The sequence below is a fragment of the Panthera pardus genome, unplaced genomic scaffold (genome assembly GCF_024362965.1).
Source record: "Panthera pardus isolate Hobbes unplaced genomic scaffold, ASM2436296v1 HiC_scaffold_19, whole genome shotgun sequence".
In the NCBI taxonomy this organism is placed as follows: domain Eukaryota; kingdom Metazoa; phylum Chordata; class Mammalia; order Carnivora; family Felidae; genus Panthera; species Panthera pardus.
Window position 1 is genome coordinate 2530731 of NW_026526754.1, and position 26980 is coordinate 2557710.

Below are 26980 nucleotides of genomic sequence, written 5' to 3' on the forward strand. Positions count from 1 at the left end.
GCGTCGGGTTCTGGGCTGATGGCTCAGAGCCTGGAGCCTGCTTCCGATTCTGTGTCTCCCTCTCTCTCTACCCCTCCCCCATTCATGCTCTGTCTCTCTCTGTCTCAAAAATAAATAAACGTTAAAAAAAATTAAAAAAAAGAATGTAGCAATAATGTAATTTTTAAAGAAATCTTTGTTCTTTAACAGAAGGACTTCAATTAAATGTCTAAATATCAAGATCTGAGATTTCTTAAAAAAAAAAAAAAAAAACGCATCTGAGAATTGAGAAACCAAGAAAGGTATGATCTTCCAATGTCGCAGGCTGACACTTCAGTGTTAAGATTATTGTCATTAGATCCACAATCCCAGCCACTTACTAAATGGACAATTAGGGTTTATTTCTCCAGCAATTCATCAAAATTAGTTGAGGTACTCATGCAGCCTTTCCCCACATCAGTTGCTTGGTTGTGTATGGGTAAACGCCAGTTGATTTAATTTTTCATTTTTCCTTCCAGATGTTTTGGCATCACATAGTTTATAGGCATATAATTGCTTCAAAATGCAAGATTAATTCAAGAGAGTTCTGTTCCCTGCCTTCTAGGCTTTAATCAAAATAATAAAAGAAGTAATTTTATTGTTTTAAAATAAGAACTTGGATCTGAAATTCATATCTATCTTGACCCAGCATTTCAACAATGGGCCTGCATACATTTTATTTCCCTGAGAAACTCCAGGCTGATCCCATGGGATGACAGAAAGGAGTTAGAGAGGAAGGAGAGACTCCATTTCCAGAAGACATCCAGAATAAATCTTCACATCTGCAAGAAGTCCGTGTGATACTGTCTCAGAAATAGTCTGCTGATGTAGAAAGACAGACTTGGTGGACATTTGATGTACCTAAGTTGCCAAGTCTGTGATCTTAAAGAAATCACTTAACCTCTCTAGAGCTCAGCTTTATAAATTGAGGATAATGTAACCTATTTACTTCACGGTCTCTTATCTCAATATTATATGTACAGAAATGCTGCTAAACAAGTTAAGTAGTCATTTGTGACAATTACTTATGAAGAAGAACCTCAGGCCAAGCTTATATTGGCCCTTTTAAGAACAGGACCATCCCTTTGAGCTGCAAAGCATATACAACTCCAGAGATGCACTTGTGTACTTTGGAGAAGACGATCAGCAGGAAGATGAGAGGATGGGCACTCTGGAAGGAGCAAGCCAGCAGGCATCTGCTTTCACTGAAGAGAACTGAGACCTGCATATTCTCAATTATATCTCTTCTGAAATGATGACACCCTTCAAGGTATTCTGCATGATTTGTTAAGTGTCTCTGCCACTCTTCCTACGGTTCCTAGGTACAACTACTACACAATTTTATGGACCACTGTGGTCACAGATGCCATTACTGTTACCACTGTTACAGTCTGTATTCCTAGAATCGATCTGGTTAGTATCTGTTCTCATAAAATGATTATGAGTGGCACACACTCTAATTATGAATTCATGAAAAGTCTTAGGGTTGCACAATGACTTTGCACTGTATCCATTTATGAAATATATAATATCATAAGAGTAATGTAAGGAACTCCCATTACTAGCATAAATGAAGTCTGGAGGCCAAAGTTATCTTTACCTGGCAAGGGCTTCAATTTTTGACTATAGTTTTTAAAATACCATTCACCTTTCTAGGTTCACGGAGATTTAGGGTTTTATCCTCAACTTCGCAGAAACAGAAACTTTAGTCTATCTGCGCATCCTTGAAGTGAATGTTGCTTCAGCACAGACGTGCATTACCCAAACTCTTAGAAGACACCTGTCTAACAAGACAATGATTATATTAGTTTACAATGAAAAATAAAATGTCTGTCCAAGGTCTTCCAGTGTAGTCTACTGGTTAAGGCAGATGTTAGGTAGTCAGGCAAAATGCAGGATCAAAGTCTGGCTCTACCAAACACTACTTGTGAAGTCCTCTTTGAAGCTTAGAGACATACAACACCTGTCCGATTTTTTTATTTACAGTGTTAATCGTATGATTGATAACCACATAGGGAAGTTTTATAAAGTACATGGGCAATCTTGTCCAAATGCTGGAGTCAAGCACTAAGGAAATCTCATGAAACGATGGGATAGTAGTTATGATAAAGATTATCTGGGTCAGTGTATTTTATTGCAGCTATTTCCAAAATTGAACAAAATAATCACAAAAAAAAAAGGTGGCTTGAAAGACACAAATTGAGAGCACTGGGGAAGATGTATAATTTAAATCTTGGTGGCCAAAAGCTCTGACAATGCGTCTGTTTCCAGAGACAGGGCTGGTCCCGGGAAGATCACTTCAGTCTTGATCCTTAGACCAGGGCATCTCTTTCTGGCAGAACCAGGATGAGTACCCACAGGCTCTATTTCTATGACTCTCTTAATTCCTTCCCCCGGCTCACATATCTCTTTGCAATAGGAAGACCAGGGATTTAGCAGCAGTCGAGTTTTGATCTGGCCTGAAACAATTTTGCCTCTTCAGAAGGCAACCTTATTTGATGAGAACCTAGAAATGTAAATTATAATCCTAACCTATTTCCATCAGGGCAACCTTGATTTTCATTCTGCTCTTAACAGGGACTAGCATTTATGGAGTTCTTACTGTATACTCTATACCAAGAATTCTCCTGAATGCATTGCTGCTTTCAATAGCCAACCTCAATTTTATAGTGATAAATTACTTCACCAACATGATATCCAATATGTAATAACAATTTTTGTTGTTACTATATGTCACACCAATTGCAAAAATGAATGCCTTTCTAAGGTGACAGTTCTCAAGCAATTTGGTCTCAAGTCCTCGTTGTATACTTAAAAATTATTGAAGAAATAAAAAAAAAACCTTTTACATTTAAAGATGTATGTTACTGGGCTATCTCTCAATATTTATCAATTAGAAGTTACAACTATTTTTTTCTTGAAAACACAGTGACACACAAGCACACATTTCATTGGCCATTGAGCAATATCAACATATCATACGTTATGCAGCCGCTAGACAACTCCACTCCCCACTCAGCCAAATAGTGTCTTAGTATTATAAACACATTTTGACCTTGCAGATGTCTTAAAAATGTTTCAAAGACTTCCAGTGTCACTGGACTACACTTTGACTATGCTGTCTTAAAGAATAAAATTTTCCTGCCCTAACCTTCCTCCATATATTCAACCATTATAGTATTTTTAAGACTACACACGATGCTAGGTGTATTGTCCAACCATATAGAAAGATTATCTAGAAAGATAAGGTGTTATTATCCACACCTTACAAATCATTAAACTGAGTCATAGAAAGGATGGGTACTTTGCTCAACATCACATGACTTAGAAGTTCTGTCATCAGTTTACATCTTCTCCTTCTGTCTCCACATATGTACTCTTCATTATCATGTTATGCTGCAGCCACCCAAGATACATCAACTAGAGATGAATTAGAGCTCTCATTTCACTCAGATACTACAGAGAACTCTGAAGTCCAGTTTTAAAATTACAAAGGGCCCAATAATTGAACCTATATTCCCCATATGGTTTTAACAGGCCTCTTAAAAGCAGATGTTCCTTTTGCAGATAAAGTAATTTTCTATGTGTATATAAAAAAAACGGACCATGTGAAGATAATGATGAGCCAAATTCCAAGCTAAAACTACACTGAATAAAATAAGCATACTACCCTCTGACTTATTTTTAATCCCACATAGACTGTAAGCAATTCCCTAATTTTTTTGTTCCTCTATGTATAATATCTAGTACACTACACCTGTCATTATTGAGATATTTGAAAAATTGTGCAAATATTAATATTTTTCAAAGGATGTTTGCCCAAAGGCCACACTTCCTTAGTAGCATGACGAATCCAGGCTTTGGTATCAAACCTGGTACATGACCATATATACACATTCCTTGACTTCCCTACATCTTCTTTCTCCATTTCTGAAACAATCCTCAGAATACATCCATCTCAATGTTTTTGTTTTTTTGTTTTTTGTATGAGGAGTTAATGAAAGAAGCATTTGCATACAGTGAGTAGCATTCTGCTTGGCGTTCTATAGCATCCCAAATTCCAGTTTATCCCCTTGTCACATTCAGGTATCATTCACTCTTGTGGATCTAAACATGGAGTCAATAGAGATCATAGGAGAGTTCTCACAGTACCACTGCTTTCTTTGCATCCATGCAACTTTCCTAAATCCTAATTCTTCTGATGTCCAAAACCAAGTGAGCATCTCTAGCATTTCTGCAGCCAGAAAATAAACCTTGGGCATTAATTTATATTTTCCTATTGACCTATCATGCAATCCTAAAGCACAACAGAAAGATCAGGTGGAAGTAAGATGCACATACTATGGAAGCCACCATAACCAAGACTGAAATAGGCCAATATTAACAATCCCTGCTTTGTATCTCCAAATTCCCAAAGCATCCTGGGGGGATTCATGCCAATTCCTCTGCCTGTAACATCCTTGCTTTCCTTCTTCACTTGTCCTAAAGTGGCACTGAGCTTGACTGGAAGCACACTGAGGAAGGTATCATATAGAACTCATCTCTTCCTCTAGGTGTTGTTTGGATGCTTTCTGTCTCCTTCCATAGACAACTTGACTGTAATCCAGGAGTAGTCTCCCAACTAGAGAAGGCCCACCTCCAGGCTGGGGACTATAGCTTCAACAACCTGGGACCACAGTGCCTAGCAGTGTTGTGCAGAAATATATTTGACTCATTAATGTTTTGTGTGTTCAATCCACAACTATTTGGGATACTCAGTGATTATTTTATTATATTTTAAACCTCTTTAAGAAGGATACTATAGGGATCAAAAATCAATCAGAGAAAAAAGACAAAAGAAATATATAATTCAACACTTCCCAGTTTCACTAAGATCTCCTATTTACACACCAGAAGTCATCTATAGACTAACTGCCTTTTTAAACCACGTCTAACCAACCACTTCTGATAAATGTCCAGATACGTTCAGACTTATTTTTAGGTATCAGTTTCCCTGACATGTCATCTGACACATCAGTTTCTGTCTTAGATGCTTTTTATATCTTTTCTTAAATAAACAAGTGTGGGTTTCTATGGTATTCTTTGGAGTTCAGTTTTTGTTTCTTTGTAACTGCTACATAATTATATTGGAAATGTGGAAAACAGTTCAGCAGGAAATCAAATGCTGGCTCAGTATGGGTATTTTTATATCCAAAGATACTCAAATATGAACCGGCAAAGAAATTTGGATACTGTGCCTAACATGCAATCTAATGACAGGCCTTATTTAAAAGCCAGAGGAAAAAAAAAAAAAAAAAAAAAAAAAAAAGCTCAAATAGAACATTTTTTTTCCAAACACAGATTGTTTCTTTACAGTGCTTTAGAGTTGTTCCTTTGTGTTTGATAAACAAGTAAATAAGGCTGAAAGAAAAGGTTCTTAAAAAAAAAAAAATCAGTGGCTCTTAAACATCACACTCACAGCAGTCCACTGGAAAGAAAAAGTGGTAAAACTATCACTATCACTGTTGTTAAATACAGATATAGAGAATATATTTACACTGTATAACTATGTATCATATTGCATTATAATAGAATTACATATAATAAAATGTAACAATTTTATGTTAATATAATCTATTATAGTAAATATAAAAATATAATAATGTGATATAGATGTATCTATTTTCTATGCCAGCCAAATAAGTTTTAGCTCTCTGAATATTATAGTTTCCTTTTAATCAATAAGCAAATACATTAGATTGGTCAAGGAAATTATGTTCAAGTACACTGTTGTTATTGGAAACTACATTGGAATCCTATTGGTTTGACTGCAGAGTCAAAGCCTTTACATTCCTTGCTTGTCATCCCTGGTTTTATTCCACATCCCCCTTCCTCAGCCTATTATTAAGCATTAATTATCAAATTGCAACAGCAGGTGTGTGGAACAGACTTCAGCATCATTCCAAGCTTACCTCTGTGGGTTTGCAGAGCATTCAGATTTTAATATTAGCCCCTCATTTAGACTTTAATTTTTTCTAAAGTTAGGAACTGGAGGTTCCTAAAAATATAAATTCCTTTAGAACAGATAGTTCACAGATGTAAATTTTAAATTAATTGCCCCCATCTGGACCTCCTCACATGCACCCCATTTAGTTATTTTAGTGGGGGTGAAAGTCTACCAATAGTATCCTATTGTGTTGGAACCTCTTACGAAAATCTGGTTAAAGGAAGACTTTAACTGTGGGTGCTTCAACTTTGGAAGGGATGGACCATCTTCTCTTTTTCTTGGCTTGTTCATGGGAATCATGGTATATCTTAATAGCATCTAGGTTATCAAAAGAAGAAAGTGGTTCTATGTTCAGAGATTGGGGGTAAAGAGACAGACAAACCTAGGATCAAATCCAAAGTCAGCCACCTCAATCTAGTGAGCTTGAATTTTGAATCTCTTCTTTATTAGAGGAAGGAATTGATGATACCCACTTAAGGAGTTTTTGTGCAAATTAAATGTGATAAAGGGCATACAAAGAGCTAGAATACTGCCTAGAATACAGTAAGCACAATACTTAATTATATCCTTAGTTTCATACTCATCATCAAGGCTTGCAACCACCAAGAGTATTTGCTTCTCCTCTCTGCTCATTAGTTTTAATCAGATGCCAAATTCTGTTCTTTCAAACCCCATATCTAATACAGCTTTAGTTATATTCTGAATTAGGACTGCAGGGATTATAGCAATGGTTGTCAAAGTGGTACCTGGCCCAGCAGCATCCCTCACATGGGAACTTGTTAGAAATACAAATTCTTGTCCAAGAAATCTGTTTTCACAAACCTCCAGGTGATTCTGATCCACCGTAAAGTTTCAGGAACACCCATTATTGTAAACTCCCAAGGCAGATGGCATGGTAGGAGGATCCTAAACTCACCTCGTCCCACAGATAAAACTAGGTAACACTCCCATAAGTTTAAATAACCTAGAAAATGAGCCAGACTGGCAGAACAGACTCTCCACAGCTAAATGTGAAGAAGAGACCCTATGAAAGAGGGTAGGGAGGGCAGAGCATAGTCAGGAGGTAGACAAAGGGACTGTCCACAGCAAGGAGAGATACCACTGGCACAGAGAGAGCAAAAACACAGACACTCACACCAGGTCATCAGGCACAGGGAACCTGCATGGGGAAGACGAATCCCCTTAACATTTGGCTTTGAAAACCAAAGGGCCAAATTTTTAGAGTTCTTACAGTCAATGGGGCTTAACACCTGGAATGTGAAAAATCAGTGTGCACGGCTCTGGAAGAACCTGAGGGCCACAGAAAACTAAGTACACATGCTTAAAGGGATACCACAACAAGGAGCCCCATAGGGACTCAGCAGAGAAGCAGCAGTTTGAAAAACACGTGAGGTACATGGAAAGGAGATTCGTTTACTCATCTCAGAAAATGCTGGAGGGGAAGGGATCTTTGGGAGACTTCTCCAGGAACAAGGAGCTGGCAGGCACCATTTTCCTCTCTCACCCCTAGCCTAGATACAGGAACTCCTGTGAGAACTAGACAACACCAACACCCACTACCCAACTTGCTGACAGCCTGCCCCGGCTGTCTTGTTCTCATGCAGACCTGACTCCTCCAATACTCCCTTGGCCTGAGGTTATTCAAAGCAGTGTCACAAGCCACAAGCCTGGCAGTGTTCAAGAAGCACTGACCAGTGCCAGCACTACTCCCAGGTGACTCTTGCCCTAAGGATAAGGGAAGGTAACTAGACATAGCAGTCTGGCTTCAAAACTAGCAGTGGGCTGGAGGAAGGCACTGGGTCTGACTACAGACCCCAACCACCAACCAAAGCTTTACAGGCGGTAACACAGGGAAAGTGCTCTGCAGTTTGGTGCTACTACATCTCTGGCATGCACCTGGTCTGACTCAAGACAAAGGCAGCTCAGAATGGACCACTAACACCACAGAGACAAAACCCTGCCCACAACAGGCAAAAAGAACCATTGGAGATGACCAGACAGAAGGGAAAATCAGCTCAGCCACCACAATACAGTGCACAAAACACACATAGGAAACACCCCTAAAGTGCCAGGTTCTGGTGAACAGGGGACATTGCACAACAGGAACACCTTCTTCATAAAGCCATTAGTTTGAAGACCAGGAGACATAGGGGACTTCCCTATCACTTACAAACACAGAGAATTAGAAAAAAAAAAAAAATGAGCACAGCAGGGATATATTCCAAATGAAAGAGCAGCACAAAATCATAGCAAGGGAGTTAAATGAAATAGAGGTAAGTAATATCACTCATAGAGAGTTTAAATTAGTGGTCATAAAGGTTGAGACAAGAATGGAGGACACATTACTGAGACCTTTAACAAAGAGCTATAAAACATAGAAAACAACCAATCAGACGAAGAACTCTGTAACTGATATTAAAAATATGCAAGCTAAAATAGGGGTGCCTGCGTGGCTCAGTCGGTTAAGTATCTGATTCTGGATCTTGGCTCAGGTCATGATCTCACAATTTGTGAATTCAAGCCCTGCACTGGGCTCTGTGCTGACAACATGGAGCCTGCTTGGCATATTCTCTCTCTGCCCTTCCCCCACACTAACTCTTTCTCTAAAAATACATAAATAAACTTAAGAAGGGTTTATAAAACTATACAAGCTAAAATAAAAAAAAAGACTAGAGGAAGCAGCAGAAGAGGTCAACAACCTTGAAGACAGACTAATGGAAAGCAATCAAGCTGAACAGGAAAGAAGAAAAAAGTTAATAAAAATGAAAATAGATTTAGGGAATTCAGCAACACCATGAAGCATAAAAGCATTCACATTATAGGGATCCCAGAAGGAGAAGACAGGGAAAAGGGTACAGCAAACTTACTGGAAAAAACAGTAGTTGAAAACTTTCCTAATTTGGGGAAGCAAACAGAAATCCAGATGCAGTAGTCACAGAGAGTCCCAACAAAAATCAACCCAAGGAGGTATACACCAAGACACACGGTAATTAAAATGACAAAAAGTAGTGATAAAGTAGCACCAAGAGAAAAGAAAACAGTTACATACAAAGGAAATCCCATAAGGCTAACAGCTGATTTTTCAGCAAAACTCTTCAGGCCAGAAGGGGTGGCATGATATATTCAAAGTACTGAAACAAAACAAACAAACAAACAAACAAACAAACAACTGCAGCCAAGAATACTATCTATCTTGCAGATCAGAAGGAAAGATAAAGAGTTTCCCAAACACAAGTTAAAGAAATTAAAAAATTTATGACCACTAACCTAGCCCTACATGAAATGTTACAGTGGATATATTGAGTGGAAAGGAAAAACCATAAGCAGGAGTAAGAAAAGTAGGAACACAAAAAAAGTTTAAGTGTATCTATAAAAATCACTCAAGAGATTGACAAAATAAAAGGCTATAATGCATGCTTCCATATACCTAAAACATGCGGAGTGGAAGAGGGGTAAAGAATGGGTTCAAACTACAAAAACAACCATAAAACAAGTAACAAGGGGGCAATAAGTATATACCTATCAATTATTACTTTTAATGTAAATGGATTACATGTTCCAACAGAAATATGGTAACAGAATGGATTAAAAAAAAAAAGCAAACTCATCTATATGTTGCCTACAAGAGACTCATTTCAAACATAAAGACACATGCATATAGAAAGTGAAGGGATGGAAAACATTTATTTTCCAAAGGAAAGTAAAGGGAAATCTGCATTTAGCAATGCTTATATTAGACAAAACACTTTACAACATGCTATATAATCATAAAGGGAACAATCCAGTAAGAAGATATAACTCTTGTAAATATTTATGCACCCAACATGAGAGCACCAAATACATAAAGCAGTAACAAACATAAAGGAAGTAATCATTAGTAATACAATAATAGTAGAGAACTTTAATGCCACCACTTACATCAATGGATAGATCATCCAAGCAGAAAATCAACAGGGAAACAGTGTCTTTGAATGACATATTGGAGGAGATGATTAAACAGATATATTCCGAAACTTCTATCATCAAATAGCAGAATACATATTTATTTCAACCGACTGAGCCACCCAGGCGCCCTTAATACATATTTATTTCAGATGCACATGGAATTTTCTCCAGAATAGATCACCTATTAGGCCACCAAACAGTTTCAACAAATTCAAAAAGACTGAAGTCATACCATCTTTTCTGACCACAATGATAAGAAACTAGAAATGAACCGCAAGAAAAAAATCTAGAGAGAACACAAATTCATGGAGGTTAAATAACATGCTACTAAACAGTGGATGGGCCAACCAAGGAGTCATAGAGGAAAGAAAAAAATACATAGAGACAAATGAGAATGAGAACATAATGGTCCAAATCTTTGGGATGAAGGAAACCTATTTTAAGAAGAAAGTTTATAGCAATACAGGCCTACCCCAAGAAGCAAGAAAAATTTCAAACAACCTAACCTTACACCTGAAGGAGCTAGAAAAAGAAAACTGAAGACCAGTAGAAGGAAGGGAATAATGAAATTAGAGCAGAAATAACCAAATAGAAACTAAAAAACAAAACAAAAAAACAGCATCAGTGAATTCAGCAACTGGTTCTTTGAAAACAACAAAATTGATAAATATTTAGTTAGACTCATAAAAACAAGGGGGAGAGGAGACCCAAAATAAAAAATCTGAAATGAAAGAGAATAAATGATCAATACCTATCACCTCCCAAAAATCAATCAGGAAGAAATAGTAAATATGAGCTGGCTGATTAGCAGCAATGAAATTTAATCAGTAATCAAAACAACTCCCAATAAACAGAAGTCCAGGACCAGATGACTTCACAGGTAAAAGCTACCAAACATCTAAAGAGTTACTACCTATTTTTCTCAAACTATTCTGAAAAACATAAAAGTTTCTAAGTTCATTCTATGAGGCCAGAATTACCCTGATACCAAAACCAGAGAGAGACAATACTAAAAAAAGATAACTACAAGACAGTATCTCTGATGAACATAGATGCAAAATCCCTCAACAAAATATTAGCCAACTGTATCCAATAATGCATAAAAAACTCATTCACCACCATCAAGTGGGATTTATACCTGGGATGCAAGGGTGGATCAGTATTTGCAGGTCAGTCAACATGGAATATCACATCAGCAAGTGAAAAAGTAAAACCATACGATTATTTCAATAGATGCAGAAAAAGAACTTGACCAAGTACATCCATTCATGATGGAAACCATCAACATATAGTGGGGTTAGAGGGAACCTATCTTAACATTATGAAAAACCCGCAGTCAATATCATACTCAATGGTAAAAAACAGATATCCCCCTAAGATTAGGAACAAGAGAAGAATGTCCACTCTCACCACATTTACTGGAAGCCCTACTTATGGCAACCAAGAAAGAAAAGGCATCTGAATTGGTAAGGAAGAAGCAAAACTTCCACTTTTTGCAGCAGACATGATACTAGATATAGAAAATTCTTAAAGACTACATCAAAAACCACTAGAACTGATTAATTCACTAAGGTTGCAGGATACAAAAATCAATATACAGAAGGGCTTCTGCATTTTTATACTCTAATAATGAAGGAGAAAAAATAGAAATTAAGAGAAAAATCCCATTTAAAGAAAATAAAATACTTAAGAATTAAGTTAACCAAGGAGTTGGAAGATCTGTGCCCTTAAAACTAGAAAACATTGAAGGAAGACATTGAAAACAACACATAAGAAATTAGGAAGATATCCATGCTCATGGACAGGAACAACAAATATGTTACAATGTCCATTCTGCACAAAGCAGTCTACAGATTTAATGCATTTCCTATCAAGATACCAACATTTTTCATAGAACTAGGACAAATAATCCTTAAGTTTGTATGGAACCACACAAGACACCAAAGAGCCAAAGCAGTCTTGAAAAAGAACAAAACACGAAGTATCACAATCCCAGATTTCAAGATATACTACAAAGGTGTAGTAATCAAAACACTATGGTACTGGTACAAAAATAGACACATGTATCAATAGAACAGAAGAGAAAACCCAGAAATAAACTCCTCATTATATTGCCAATTAATCTTCAATAAAGGAGCAAGAATATGCAATGGGAAAATGACAATCTCTTCAACAAATGATGTTAAAAAAAAAAATACAACAAAAAACTGGACAGCCACATGCAAAAGAATGAAACCAGACCACTTTTTACACCATACACAAAAATTAGCTCAAAATGGATTAAGGCCCTAATGTGAGACCTGAAACCATAAAAAGAGCAGAGGCAGTAACTGCTCTGACATGAGCTGTAGTAACCTTTTTGGAGATGTCACCCAAAGTAAGGAACACGATAGGAAAAATAAACTACTGGGACTCCATCAAAATAAAAAGCTTCTGTACAGCAGAGGAAATAACCAAGACTACTAAAAGGCAACCTAGTGTATGGAAGAATATATTTGCAAAGGACATATCCTGTAAACCTAAGTATGCAAAATATACAAAGAGCGGATACAAATCAACACACAAAAAACCCCAAACAATCTGATTAAAAAATGGGAAGAAAACAGCCACAGACATTTCTCCAAACAAGACATACAGATGCTTTACAGACTCATGAAAAGATGCTCAGCATCACTCATCATCAGAAAGATGCAAATCAAAACCAGTCTCCCCTCACACCTGCCAGAATGACTAAAATCAAAAGCACAAGAAACAACAAGCATTAGCAAGGCCATGGAGAAAAGTAATCCCCGTGTATTGCTGGTGGGAATGTAAGCTGGTTCGGCCACTGTAGAAAAGAGTATGGAAGTTCCTCAAAAAATTACAAATAGAACTACAATATGATCCAGTAATTCCACTGCTTGCTATTTAGCCAAGGAATACAAAAACATTAATTCAAAAAGATACATGCAACCCTATGTTTATAGCATTATTATTTATGATTGCCAAATTATGGAAGCAGCACAAATGTTCACTGATGGATGGATAAAGAAGATGGGGTAAATATGTGCAATGGAATATTAGTAATTTATATCTATAATATGTTACAAAAAAAGATTTTTTATATGTTGCAATGTTGCCACTTGCAACAACATGCATGGGTCTAGAGAGTATAATGCTAAGTGAAATAGGTCAGAGAAAGACGAAATATGATTTCACCTATATGTGTAATTGAAGAAACCAAACAAATGAACAAAGGGAAAAAAACACACATGCACAATCCAAAAAAAAAAAAAAAAACAGACTCTTAATTATAGAGGACAAACATAGCTACCAGAGGGGAGGTGTGTGGGAGGATGGGTGAAATAGATGAATGGGATTAAAGAGTCCACATATCTCGATAAGCACTATGTATGTAATTGTTGAATCTTTATATTGTATACCTGAAACTAATATAACACTGTATGTTAACTATACTGGTATTAAAAACAAAAACTCCATCATAGCCCTATTCTTCCCCCTTCATTCTCTCCATCTCAGGCTCTCCATTCCAATCGCCTAACCTCCTAAACCTGAATCCTAATATTCTGCACCCTATCTCTTATTTCAATATTTTAATGTATATGATGGGCTCTCTGACACAGAATAAGGTAATTCCCTTGCTCTGTCATCAAAAGGCAACCAAAATTTGATTCATTTAATTTTCCAACCATATCTTCTTTTCTCTCTTGATTTCCCTCATCACCAGAAGATATTCTAAGCTCTTCTCCGCTTGATCAAGATGTTTGTTAATTGTGAAATCTCTCACAAAAAGCCTGATGAAAATATACCTCCTCCAAGGAATCCTCCCAGAGAACATGGTCTTTCCTGTCCAATGGAGAAATCTCACCCTGCTCCCAATTACAAGCTTTTTAGTAAATGATATGTTAGAGTTTCAAATGCATGCCTGAGGGAAAAGTTCTTTGCTTTAGATGCACTATTAAGGCTCAAAGAGAAATGAGTCACGTCTTACTGCGTTCCAAGTGCCCAATTCTTAACACAGTAGGTGCCCATGGAATCCTTGCTGAAATGAGCTGGGCCCTATCTGCTCTAGGTATTTGTTTACTTTTGAAACATTATAAAAATACTACCGATTGTCTTGAGGATATGAAAGCATTATGTTTTGGCATGACTTTGTGAATTCTGGCTATGTAGTCCTGGAGTGGTCATTTCACATCTCAGAGGATATCCTCTCCACTCTTTCTTTTTAAGTTTATTTTTTTAATTTTGAGATAGATTGTGCAAGCTGGGGAGGGGCAGAGAGAGACAGGAGAGAGAGAGTCCCAAGCAGGTTCTCTGCTGTCAGTGCTCGACACAGGGCTCGATCCCACAAACCGTTGAGATCATGCGTGACCTAAGCTGAAATCAAGAGTCAGACACTTAACTGACTGAGCCACCCAGGCACCACCTCCTCTCCATTCTTTAATGGGGTTCTGTAGGGCTCAAACAAAACAACTCTTGTGAAACATTCAACACAATACCTGGCCCCAACTTTGGTGCTAAAATGATGTTTCTTTGCTTTTAGTTGATTTGAGTTTGTGGGTACATAGAACGGATAGTCATAAAAGGAGCAAGCATAACACATCCTTGTTACGAACAGCATAACCTCTGACCTTGGCCATCACATGTGGTGGATCCTTGTACTAGAGACTCCAGGAACCAGAAATCATCACTAGTATAAGGGTACAGCGTGATTAATGCCTTGCCACCCCAAATGATATGTAAGCAAGCTATCAGAATTTAAATGTCTACTGTTTGGCTGAAGGGTCACCTGAACCTAACTGAAATGCTAGGTGGGTGGGGGGTGGATAAAGATGGAATTGGTGCCTATTTTTAGCCCCAGTTTCTAAGCTTTGGATTAGGGATTCCTGTAATCAGAAAAAGCGCTGCATTTTCATTCTTGGCTTTACTGCTTTGTAACCTGCTTCCAGTTGTTCAATACAGATCAGATTAAATGATAAACGGGCTTGTTGGGTAATGAAGTGTGGGCTGGCATTATTCAGGGCTTGCCTCAAGGCTCTCAGAAGGGAAGAGAAATAAAGTTTCTTAGATCAGAAGCCTGGCTCCTTGGGGAAGGAGAGGGGATCCGACGCTCCTCTCTGCCAGCACCTTTCTCATGGTTTCTGACTCCTGAGATTGATTAATATTCTACGGGAATCCTTCTCTGTGAGCACAGTCAATGGCTCACAATTTTCATATAAGGGGAGCACAGTTCTTCTTGCCCTCTGTGTCTTAGCTTCAGTCACTGAGGAAAGCATAACTTTAGAAAATCCAGAAAGCCATAGGCCTGTCTGAGACCCGTAACCAGGAGCCCAGTGGGATATATTAAAGCAAAGATCCTTTTCACCAATCCATTAATAGTGGCTGTTTGGAGTCAGAACTCATCAGGGTACTCTCCAGTAGTATTAACACATTGTTTCCTTTAATCATTCATTAATTTAGCAAATATTTATTGGAAGCACCAAGCATTATGGTAGGATCCCAGGACAAAACAGTGATCAATAATAAAACAATAATAACATGTTTCACAAGAGCAAGGGCTTCACCCATTTCTTCCTTTCGAGATGTATTCTCAAAGCCATAAGCAAATCGGTGGTTATTTATAATCCTTAACCTGTCATTTGAAGTAAAAGAGAATGGATCTGTGAGAACTTAGAACAAAGAAACCTGACCCAGTTTGAGTATCAGGAAATAGTAATAATAATAGTTAATGCTTGCATGAACACTCACATAGAAGTTCTTGTAGCATTATAAATGCACTAACAGATTTAGTATGCGTAATACAAATTGCTATTTAAGTTGAAATTCTAAAGACCCTGCAGTTAACCAGTTGATGGCTGTCAGAAATATTGTGTCTTATTGTTTCTCCCAAATAAGAAAGGTGTGGGAGCAAAAAATTCTGACTCACATGTAGTATAGTGAGGATTCTGGAAGAAAGGCAGGTAAGTACCTATACCTAGGCTGCAGATCATTATTGCTTCCTGGTCACACCTATTGAGATTCGGCATCCAAGCATGAAATACATTTTAAAAAGAATAAAAAACAAATGGCCATAATATTTCCAACTCCTCCCATTAAGAGGTGACATTCTTGAAACTCTTGAACCTTGAAACTTTTGAACCTGCTCCTTGAACCTGCTCTTGGTATGTGACCTGTTCTGGCCAGTGTGGTAATAGCAAACTTGATACAGAGACTTGAAAAGTGCATCTTCACCAATCTGCTGCTGCTCCTTGGAGCCCTGAGAGCAGCTCTGGAGATGCTGAGCTAGCCTATCAGAGGATCAGACACATGAGTAGCATGGTACAGCGGTGCCCTCTATGGCACCTGGTCTAACCAACCTTCTATATAGACAGGTGAGATCCACACAGACCATCTACCCCCAGACAAGCCAGCAGCTGACCAGAAAGACTAGCAAAATCAGTTCAAACCCAAAGAACTAACCATCTGGCCCCATCAAACCAGGAGAAATACATGTTTATTATTTTAAGCTGCAGAGTTTAGGCACGGCTTATTCCACAGAGGTGAGTGGATACAAATCAGAGGGTTCATATAACCGCTTTGATCAACCCTTTCCCCCTAAGCCCAAGTGGCTGGGGAACAAAGTGGGGGAAGATGAGTGACCAACAGAATGTTTAGCTACAGGACAAAGGAGATGCCAGGGGATGTGAGAGGGGTAAGCACCACGTTTAGTGTGGAGGAAGTGAAAGAAGAGCAGGGAGAAGGAAGGGGAAAGCCTGAGGGAGGGAAGACAACACTATTGAGGACTTACTATACACTGGTTTCTGACGTCCTTTTTCTGTATTATCTCATTTAACTCTCATAACAAACTTAAAATATAGCAACTGAAGCTTAAAGAGATTATATAACCTACTCAAGTCACACATAAAGCATACAATGCCCCAATATTTTGGCCATGACGATTTGACTCAAAGTTCACGTTTTTAACTAATAACCACTACCACCTGCTGTGAAAAGGGTGATAGCAATACCCTTGACCTCAGTCTGGAGTTAGAACTAGGGAGCTTTTCAAGTTGGGAACCTGGCCAGGACACTTTGAGCTGAGAGAGAAAAGGCAACACTCCTACTAGGTACACATCATTGTGAAAAATTATATTCCCCAGAGAATCCCAAAATGACACTTCTGGAAAAAACTCACAATTTGGTAGATCCTCAGAATGAAGCTAGGTGGTTCTGCTCATGACAAGAAGACCTGTCTTGGGCATATCCTCTTTACTTGTATAATAATGATAAAAGTAAGTTTGCTTTATAATTATTGCTATAATAATCAATACTGCATTGTCATAATTATCAACACTTGACAACAGTCCTCCAACCAGTCCTTAAAGGTCCCCTTGCTTCAAGCTTATTCACTCCTTGCTTGCTGATCTTAACTTCATGGTTTGCAGGAGAACTAACCTGCTTCCCAGGAGATCCCGAAGTCCTCTGGCCGTGAGGGACAAAGGACCAGACTTTCCAGAAGATAAGGCCTGACTGCATTCAAAGACAGCAACCATGGACCAGTCTCCTCAAGAGACAACTTGTAGTTTTAATTACTGGTACAGGGGAGGAGTCTGAACTGCCTTATCAGGAGGCACCTGTTGCACTCGTGGGGCATCCTTTACTGCGAGACACCTGCGAGCCTTGATTACCAGCAGAGTAGCGGAATCTGGAAGACTTGCAAGGACAAATGATTGACTGCTGCACTAGCTTCTCCTGCACGTAGCCATCCTCACGATTTTCATCTTCCCTGTTGAAAACCCCATGCTTGGCCTGGACTGGGAGGATGGTCTTTGGGACTTTAGTCCGCCATCCTCCCCAGTTGCTGGCCTCCCACCTTGCCTTTCTCACCATCACCTGCCTTTTGAATTTGCCTTTAAGGCAGCAAGCAGCTGAACCTGGGTTCAGAACCGGTCCTCAACAATTTTACACTATGTTGGGCAGAATGTTAGCACTGAAATATGTTTACTCCTCATCATATATCTCTAAAGGTGCACGAATGCAGTCTCCATTTTATATGTAGGGACAGTGAGCCACAGAGAGAAGTACCTTGCCAACAGAGTGAGTGTGGCTAAGTGAAAAAGTAATCCAAGCAGCAGGACTTAGAAAACCAATCACTTAACTTCCCCCTTTCTTTCTTTGACTTCCAGACCGATAACTGCACTTCCTCCCCAAGTCCTTACAACATCTGTCCCAGAGAAACCAAAGCCTGAAGACAAATCAATCTAATACTATCTTATCTTTATAATCTGTTCATATATTTATATCTAAGGCCTTCTCCATCTCACACCACTCTATCTGCTATCCTCAAAGCTGCAAATGACCACTTATTTGCCCGAAGTGGCTAATTTTTTGTCACGTGCACCTAAAAAGCTTGAATCGCTGCTCGCTGCTTACCTTCTTTCTACCCTTTGTCTATAGGAAGATTATTGCTGAGGCTTGGGTAGGTGGTTTATAAAGAGAAACCAGGACAAGACAGGGATGGAAACTCCTCAGTTTTTGTTTAAGTTAGGACTAAGGGGCTGTTAGTCATAGTGACATCCTAAAGAAGCTCCTGGTTAAAACCCTTATCTCTAGTCTCAATCTGCATGCTTTTCTAAGTAGATGAAAGCAAAAGGAGGGCAGAGATGAAAAAGATGGAGATGTTGTGGCAAGATGTTGGCAGAATGGATGCAGAACACAGAGGATATAGGGAGAAATTGCCAGGTCAATCTGCAAAGAACCAGAGTAGCTATATAGAACATGGGCACTATAGCAGTTTAAAGAAAGCTGATGCGGGCTACCCACCGAATGATACTCATTTGGGCCTGAATCAGCATCTCCTTGGATGCAGAATGATGCTGACTCCAGTCCATCCCTCTGGATAATGATTGACTGGAGGATGACCCCTTTCCCAGGAACCTGTAGTTTCCCCATGACTTTCAAATATGTTATTTCCCAAATCCCTTCATTATCAATCTTGTTGTTAACAATAATGGTGATCTTCACCTTACAGCACCTGTATGCTTGTCTGAGGTCAGGGGACTATATTCTCAGATGGTTATATTGTTATGGCCTCCCTGATATTTGGGAGCTCTTTAACCACCCGTGCATGTGAATTTCACTGTCCACCTCAGGTTCCAGCACCCTTTCCCTTCTGTGAGCGTTATCTAACTGAAAAATATGGCATCCCTTCATCTGCTTCCATCTAATCCTACACTAGGGAATGGCATTGATCTCAATGAAACTCTAGTTTCTATTGTGCCACAGGGAAAAAAGAAAGAGATGATATATATTGAACAGGACCTTGATATAAAATTTGAAGTCTTTAGTTCAAGCAGGCTCTGCAAAAATGTGCCTGCTTTCTTGTGAGTACCTTCCCTTAGCCACTGGCCAGTCTACCGTGCCTGAACCAAGGACAAGATAAAGGTCAGTGAACAAACTTATCCTATCAGTTGTGCGATGAAGAAACATAACTACACCTAGCAGTAATACGCAGACCATGACTACCAATTCTGCGGGGAAGGAGATAGAGTAACTGCGGGGAGGAGATAGAGTAACACACAATATAAACCTAATACATAGTTTTAAATTAAGCTGTGATTCAAAGCCCAGGATTACAACTATATTAGCAATATTGTATATAATTTATTAATTTCTAGAGGCTGTAGATGGATTTTGAGCTAAGAGGTACAGTACTATCACTTTTAATTCAATTCTCACTACACCCAAGATTGCAAGAGACAATTATGATTCCCATTCCACAGATGAAAACACTGAGAATGGACAAGGAGAAAGAGTTTGCCCAAGGTTATATGGCCAAGACACGGCCAGCACTAGGACTCAAGATTTCTCTGCACCATGAGCTACAAAGATATATTTTTCCTAAGTATCCTGGGTTGGACAAAGCAATTATTCTGGCAACTGGGCCCTATGCCAGGAAGAAACATTTCTTAAGTGCTATCAAACTAGTGTTTTCCCTGGGAGATTTAGCCGTCATTAGTGAAAAGCTTCATTTGCAATATTGTGTGCAGCCCACGGTAGTGGGCCAGAGCAATGCATTATCACTAACTCAAAGAGATTAATTTAATGGGCAATTATATGCTTCCTGCTTTAAAATACTTTCAGGTAACCAATAGTAGTATGCTTCTGTAAATGCCAACTGCCAGCACCCAGGCACCCAGGGTCAGCGGGTTTCCCTACTTAACCACCTCACACAACCAGTTTCTCTGCTCTAAAACCGTCATTCAGTGCCTCTGAAATGCCTCTGCAGAGACTATTCTATGCAAGTGGATTCCCCCGCTGTCCCCCAATGTCCTTTATGTCTCCTACAGCTGTGTTGTTAATCACACTGTCCTCGTAGGCAGATCTTAGCATTCTGTCCAACCCAGAGGAACCCCGTGCGTCATCTGATGGGCCTTAGGCCAAATCACAGCTCAGGGAAGTATCACCTAGTCACCAGATGAATGACAACAAAGACAGAAACAAACAAGGGAACACCTCAGCTTTCTGTGCCTTCATTCAAGGCATTTTTAGAGCCTAAGGCACCTCTGATTGGGGGGTAGACAGGACGGGGGAGGGGGGGCGGTTCCTGAACTGCCTGGAAATTGTGACACAGCACGTCCCGGCCAGACACCAGGGCTCTTTCATGTAGGTGATTCGGGTCAGTTGAGTACCATGTGGTCTTCATTGAAAAACACTGTCCCCTAAAATGTACAATTGTGTGCCTTCCTCAGTTTCCTCATCTGTAAAATGGTTATACACTTGCAGTCTGAACAGTCTCAGAGCTCTGCTTTGTGCGTTAGACAATACTCCTACCTTCGCTTAGAAGCGCTACAAGAGCAGGACCTGATCTTGTTCTTTCCTCCACTGAACCCCTGTCTGGACACCCTTCTGCTTGGCCGAGAGGAAATACTTCACTCACTTGCTTTGGCAAATGCTAGGCAATGTCAGAAGCTCAATTTAAGCCGGACGATGAAGGAAGATTTAACAGAGGTTTCTTCCATGGAAGGCACCTAAGAACATATCATCTGCAGTTGAATGGCATGGGCACCATTCTCGCCTTCGTACCCCAACCCTTGACCTCTATGAAATTTTGGGTAAGTTACTTAACTGTGTTGAGTTTCCTTGTCTGAAAAATGCATACAGATGACCTTTAAACAATTCTGGGGTTTGGGGTGCCAACAATCCCCCAAATCTGCACAGTTGAAACTCCGTGTATAACTTTTGACTCTCCAAAAACTTAATTATATTTATATACTATAGGCTATATTAATTTAGCCTACTATTGACCAGAGGTCTTACTGATAACATAAACAGTTTATTAACATGTAGTTACTATGTTATATGTATTATATACTGTAGTCTTACGTTAAAGTAGGCTAGAGAAAAGAAAATGTTATTAAGAAAATATGGAAGACAAAATACATTTACAGTACTGTAAGTGTATTTACTGGAAAAAAATCTGCATCTAAGTGGACCTGTGCAGTACAAAGCTGTGTGGTTCAGGGCTCAATTATATTAACAGTACCTACTTTCTCAGAGTGCTGTGAGAATTTAATGCATGATAGGGCTTACCTAATACTTTTTCAGTGTTTAATTAGTCAGCTAAATTTACCTTAAACCTTCACCACTGTGGTAAATAGCAGCCGTGCGCTATAGTTGCAGACGATGGCATTGCTAGTAGCAGAAACACTCTCTACCAGTCTAATCTCTTGTTAGCACATGGGCATCTAACTGCCAGCTCGTGTAATGAGAGGTGCCTGTTGATTGTGATGGCAAGCTAGATCTATCACCACAGAAATACTTGTGTACTATACACAATGAAGCATCTCAGCCTTGGTTAAGTGAATCTGACAGAGGATAAAGGACATCATCTCCATTCTCATTAAGAGATAAGAGAAGGACTTCCCTAAGATCCATTTTTTTTTTCAGCTTAATTTCATTTGTTTAAATCTTTGATGAGATGGCATTCTGAGAATAATTTTAAATTGTTCTCCCTGGAAAGAGTATTTCTTTATCTTTATTAAAACCTCAACTTTTAAGGTTCTGTTTTTCTGGGTGGTTTTAATCTTCAACTCATCCAAATACAATAAATCTCTAATTTTCTTTTTTTCCCCAAGACATGGTCTGTGGCTTCGGAAGATAAACATTACATGATGGGCTAAGTAATAAAACCAAGTCAAACAAGTTTTTAAGCCATTTTCATGTAATTCTAATTTTTCTGAAGCCTTCTGTGATCTTATTATTTATACTTCTTTTTATGTTTTAGGAAATAAAAGGCTTAATTGTATTTTAAAGTTCCTAAATTTATGCCCATCTCAGCTTTTATCTTTCGGCCAAAAATTAAAGTTCTCTTTGTACTTTCTTTCTTGCTGGTGCTAAGAAGGTTACAGGCAAACATTCCAAGAAAAGCAGACTGATATCTAAGTTAACAGTTTCACATTTCTTGAGATGTTTGACCTCCTGAATTAAACTTCCTTATAGGTCAAAATATGCCTATGTAGTTTGTTTAGTTTTCAATCTCCAGGTAAGATTTAAGTAAGTAAAAGAGAGTGATATCTCTCATTATTTCAATAGAGTGATGTAAGTTGGGGTTATATATTTTAAATTGTATAATGTTCACAGACAAGGCAATGGTCTTTATACGGGCACAGCCATTCTGTATTTGTTCCCTACATGGAACCAACTGTAAACCTGAATCTGGGACATGTTTGAGTGGTTTATCTCAAGCCATGAAGAAAGTTTTATCTGGTCTAAACTTTGATATACTTTTGTAATTAGAGTATACTGTATTTATTAAAAAATAAACTATATTGCTTTAAAAATGATCTTAACTAATTATCTTACTGGTACACAAAACAACTTATTCTTTTTCATATTTATCATGATCCCTTTTTTAATATAATCATATGTTCATTAAAGGAGTTCCATCATTGCACTTTTCCACACCATCAACAGGGAACTGCTTGTAATTCCCAACACTCACCGTCTTCTTCCTTACCCCTCAGTCTTTCTGTATGGATATCTCAGCAGATTTCAACTTACCCTTTCATATCCAGGTGCTTCGAGGAGCCACGAGAAGGAAAACCCCAAGATCACTAGGGATTTTGTCTCTTTTGCTGACTGCTATATCCCCAGCCACCAGTAGAGTGGTTGGCAAGTAGGACAGACTCAATAAATAGTTATTGAGTAAATGAACAAATTAATGCCACCTCAGACTTGGTCACCCTAGAGTTAACAGCTTATTTCCTTGCAGCAACTGCTTTTGTGTCTGTCTTCTTACTTGTCTGTAATTCCTTGCAAACGAGTCTTTTGTTTCGTGATTGTCCCTGAAATGTTTCTTAACTACCCGCTCTGTATATTCGTTTATTTTTACTCCTTAGAATGAGTAACATAGATCCTTATAATTAGGACCTCCTTGATGAATATTAAGTAAAGGCATCCATCTCATAAAAAAAAAAAAAGTGTCACGAATTAAGGCTAACTCAACTTGGTTGTATTCAATATGAGAAGGTTCTTTAAAAAGTAATTACTGTCTGCATAAAGAAAACTGTGATCCTTTAGAGAATTTTTATAAAGCCCTAAAGCAATATAAACTGTATACAGTTTTTCTCTGAGGCTTAAGGTAATAATGTGGCTTCAACATTGTAAATTATGAAAATTTCATGTTTGTACTTCTTTCTCTAGATGGGGTTAACATTTATTTTTTTTTTAATGTTTATTTACTTTTAAGAGAGAGAGAGCGAGAGAGAGAGAGAGAGAGCGAGAGCGAGCCAGCCAGGTAGGGGCAGAGAGGGAGAAAGAATCTGAAGCAGGCTCCAGGCTCCGAGCTGTCAGCACAAAGCCCGAGGCGGGGCTCGAACCCATGAACCATGAGATCATGACCTGAGCTGAAGTCAGAGGCTTAACCAACTGGGCCACCCAGGCATAGATGGGGTTAACATTTCTGATGAACCAGTTACCAAGTAGTATCCTTGGTTTGCTTTATCCCTTAATGTTAGCGAAGGGTAACTGCTACCAGAATAACACACTGAGGAAGAGAATACTACTCCTTAGCCAGTAAAACACCAGAGTTTCCAGAGTTTATGCTCTCTCCAGAACCCTCCACTTGGTAGGGCTGAAGTTACGTATCAACCTGACTGCATGTCCTCTGCTTGCATTCAAGGAGGCTACAAAAAAAACAGATATGCCGCACTCTTACATCTTCACTTTTTCCACACAGTGTTATTGTTGGTTTACTTTTGTTCTGTTTGTCTTTTAACAAAGTTCCATGGGGAACATTTCCCCCATAACCCAGAACAAGGAAAAGTGGTGCCATCCTGATGTCATGGATGGCTCATGTGCACAAACAAATTAATCGTGTGTCTCAGAGATGTTTGCCCTGTCTTCACAAGAAACCATAGAGGAAATTTTAGAGAGAGTACAGAGAAGATTTTAGGTCCCACATCCATTAACTGTCATCTATAAACTCTATATTGTATGTACGCCCAGGAATTTTTCTTAATGTTGATTTTTATTTCCTTACCCAGATTCCCAACTCATTCAAGAATTTGTCTCCCTTGAATCTGTGTGAACTGTAAAGGCCTTATCAGGTCCTTGATCGAAAGAAGGACATCAGATAATATGCAAAAGGTATTTTGTTTGGAAATAAGATGAATATTATGTTCTTTTGCATATTTTTGTGTAATAAAAATTGGTGAGGCAGAGTGCAAATTCTCTGAGACAGTGTAGCACAAAATTCCACCAGAGAGCTGCTGCTTAGAGACCCAGTAATAGCGGCAGTATGTGCAATCAAAGAAGCTGTGCTCACTAAAAACTGACTGAAAGACTAACATGTTATTTTAACAACCCTGGAACATCCTCTAAAAAAAAAAAGCTTACATTTTCACATGTAATTTATGAAAACAATTATATTGAAGTTACAGTTTTAAATAATCTATGGTACCAAGTAAGATACATTAAATCTTAAAAAAAACAAATATCATCTATAATTTTATCACTCCAAAATAATATGCATTGACAGTATGAAGTTTCCGTCTATATTTTGTCTGCATATGTGAATATGTATGTGTGTGGTTTAAATATGTGAATAATAGTATATATGTTCGGTCCATTTATTTAAATTATAGTGTGCAATACTTGAGTTCTATTTTTTACCTACCCTTTCATACTCTTTCTCCATATTTTAATATGCAAGTCATTATTTAGTGGCTGAATAATAGATATATAAGAATATTTGGATATGAGAGTATTTCCTTCCCATATATATTGCAACCTTTGGTAATTTACCACTGGGCAAGTTATTTCTTGTTGAGACAATTCATTCAAAGGCTCCTTGGGAGCAATAATATAAGTTCCAATGCCAAAATACCTGATGCAAACAGGGACCATTTGTCATGTGATCACTAGGCATAAATTGAACCCAGTCACACAAGGAAGAAATTAAACCCAGGCACTTACTAATTTCGGTAGCAATGATTGTTATGTTGTGCCATACACTTAATTCTCTGTCAAGTGGTGTTGCCAGCGTTATTTTTCCATCATCCGCATTAATGTTGAATTGTCTCTCCAGGTCAGTGTGCCGGTCGATGGAAAACCTACAAAAGAGATACATCTGTAATCACTTCAATGTTTATATGATCCATATATTCCACAGCAGACCTTTAGTAATCCTGTGAGAGTCATAGTTGTGAAGTCAAATGGATTGGGAAACTCGGTGGCATCATAATTTGTAAAATAAAATGACTGAATGAGGCACAAGAAACTTAATAATTATTGTCCAAGGAGTAATTAGCTACCTATGCAACATGGAGGTCATAAACTGCCATCAGTTTCAATAGGTAGCATCTTCAAAAACGGATGCTGATGAAGAGTTAATTGCACAATCCATCACATTTATTGGACAGCTTATGATAATTAGCAGTTGCCACAAAATATCACATAAAACAATAAACTCAAGCCCAAATCAGGATGGTGCTAGGCAGCATGTCATTTACGGCAGTTCAAAGGAAATGTGTATTTATGTTAAACCCTTATTTCACTAGACAACATGTATGTGTTATTATTATTGTTGCTGTTGGGTTGTTTTGTTTTCTTGACAAGTAAAGTGTATATTTAGGATTCCTGTTAGTTTCTTTCCATAGAAATAAGATGGTGGCTGATTATCTAGTAATCATTTTTGAGTCAGAAAAGATATTTCAGCAGCTTTATAACACTCGAGTCTCCAAAATTCACAATTTTAAATGCACAGGTTAGTAGCTCCTCTTTTTTTTTTTTTTAATATTTTTTTTAATGTTTATTTATTTTTGAGACAGAGAGAGACAGAGCATGAATGGGGGAGGGGCAGAGAGAGAGGGAGACACAGAATCGGAAGCAGGCTCCAGCCTCTGAGCCATCAGCCCAGAGCCCGACGCGGGGCTCGAACTCACGAACTGTGAGATCGTGACCTGAGCTGAAGTCGGACCCTCAACCGACTGAGCCACCCAGGCGCCCCAGTAGCTCCTCTTTTGAGAAAACTCCTTCAGAGAAGACATTATTAAGGTATTATGTTTAAAGTTTATTTATTTTGAGAGAGAGAAAGAGAATGAGTGGGGGAGGGATAGAGAGAGGAAGAGACAGAATCCCAAGCAGGCCCCGTGCTCTCAGTGCAGATTCCGATGTGAGGCTTGAACCCATGAACTTTGAGATCATGACCTGAGCCAAGATCAAGAGCTGTAAGCTTAACCGACTCAACCATGCAGGTGCCGCTAAGGTATTTTGTATCTAGAACCAACTGCTTCTAAGGGATACTAGGCATCAAGATAATATAGTAATTATGATTTTTACAACATTTATTGCTATCCTCTTTATACACCAAGATCTGTGTTTTGGTTATAGAATGTTGAATTCAATAAGATAAAAGTCTTAAGGAACATAAGACATAGTTAGAAAAATTAACCCATAAATAAAGAGTGAAATAAACTAAAACAGGATGGAATGGAGACTGAAAAGAGGGTGTTGTAGACTGAATGTTTGTGCTGCCCCCAAATTCAGAGG

The 26980-nt window shown here is 38.5% G+C and overlaps 1 protein-coding gene across 6 annotated transcripts in view; it reads right to left on the bottom strand.

Annotated features, from left to right (window-relative positions):
• The window catches only part of CDH8 (cadherin 8), a 361920-nt gene that overhangs the window by 115677 nt on the left and 219263 nt on the right, over positions 1-26980 (bottom strand). For all 6 annotated transcript variants that reach the window (XM_053906508.1, XM_019455740.2, XM_019455739.2 and 3 more), the window contains one exon: positions 25406-25542. In XM_053906508.1, the coding sequence (XP_053762483.1) occupies positions 25406-25542 (137 nt within the window). The remainder of the gene's footprint in view (positions 1-25405; positions 25543-26980) is intronic.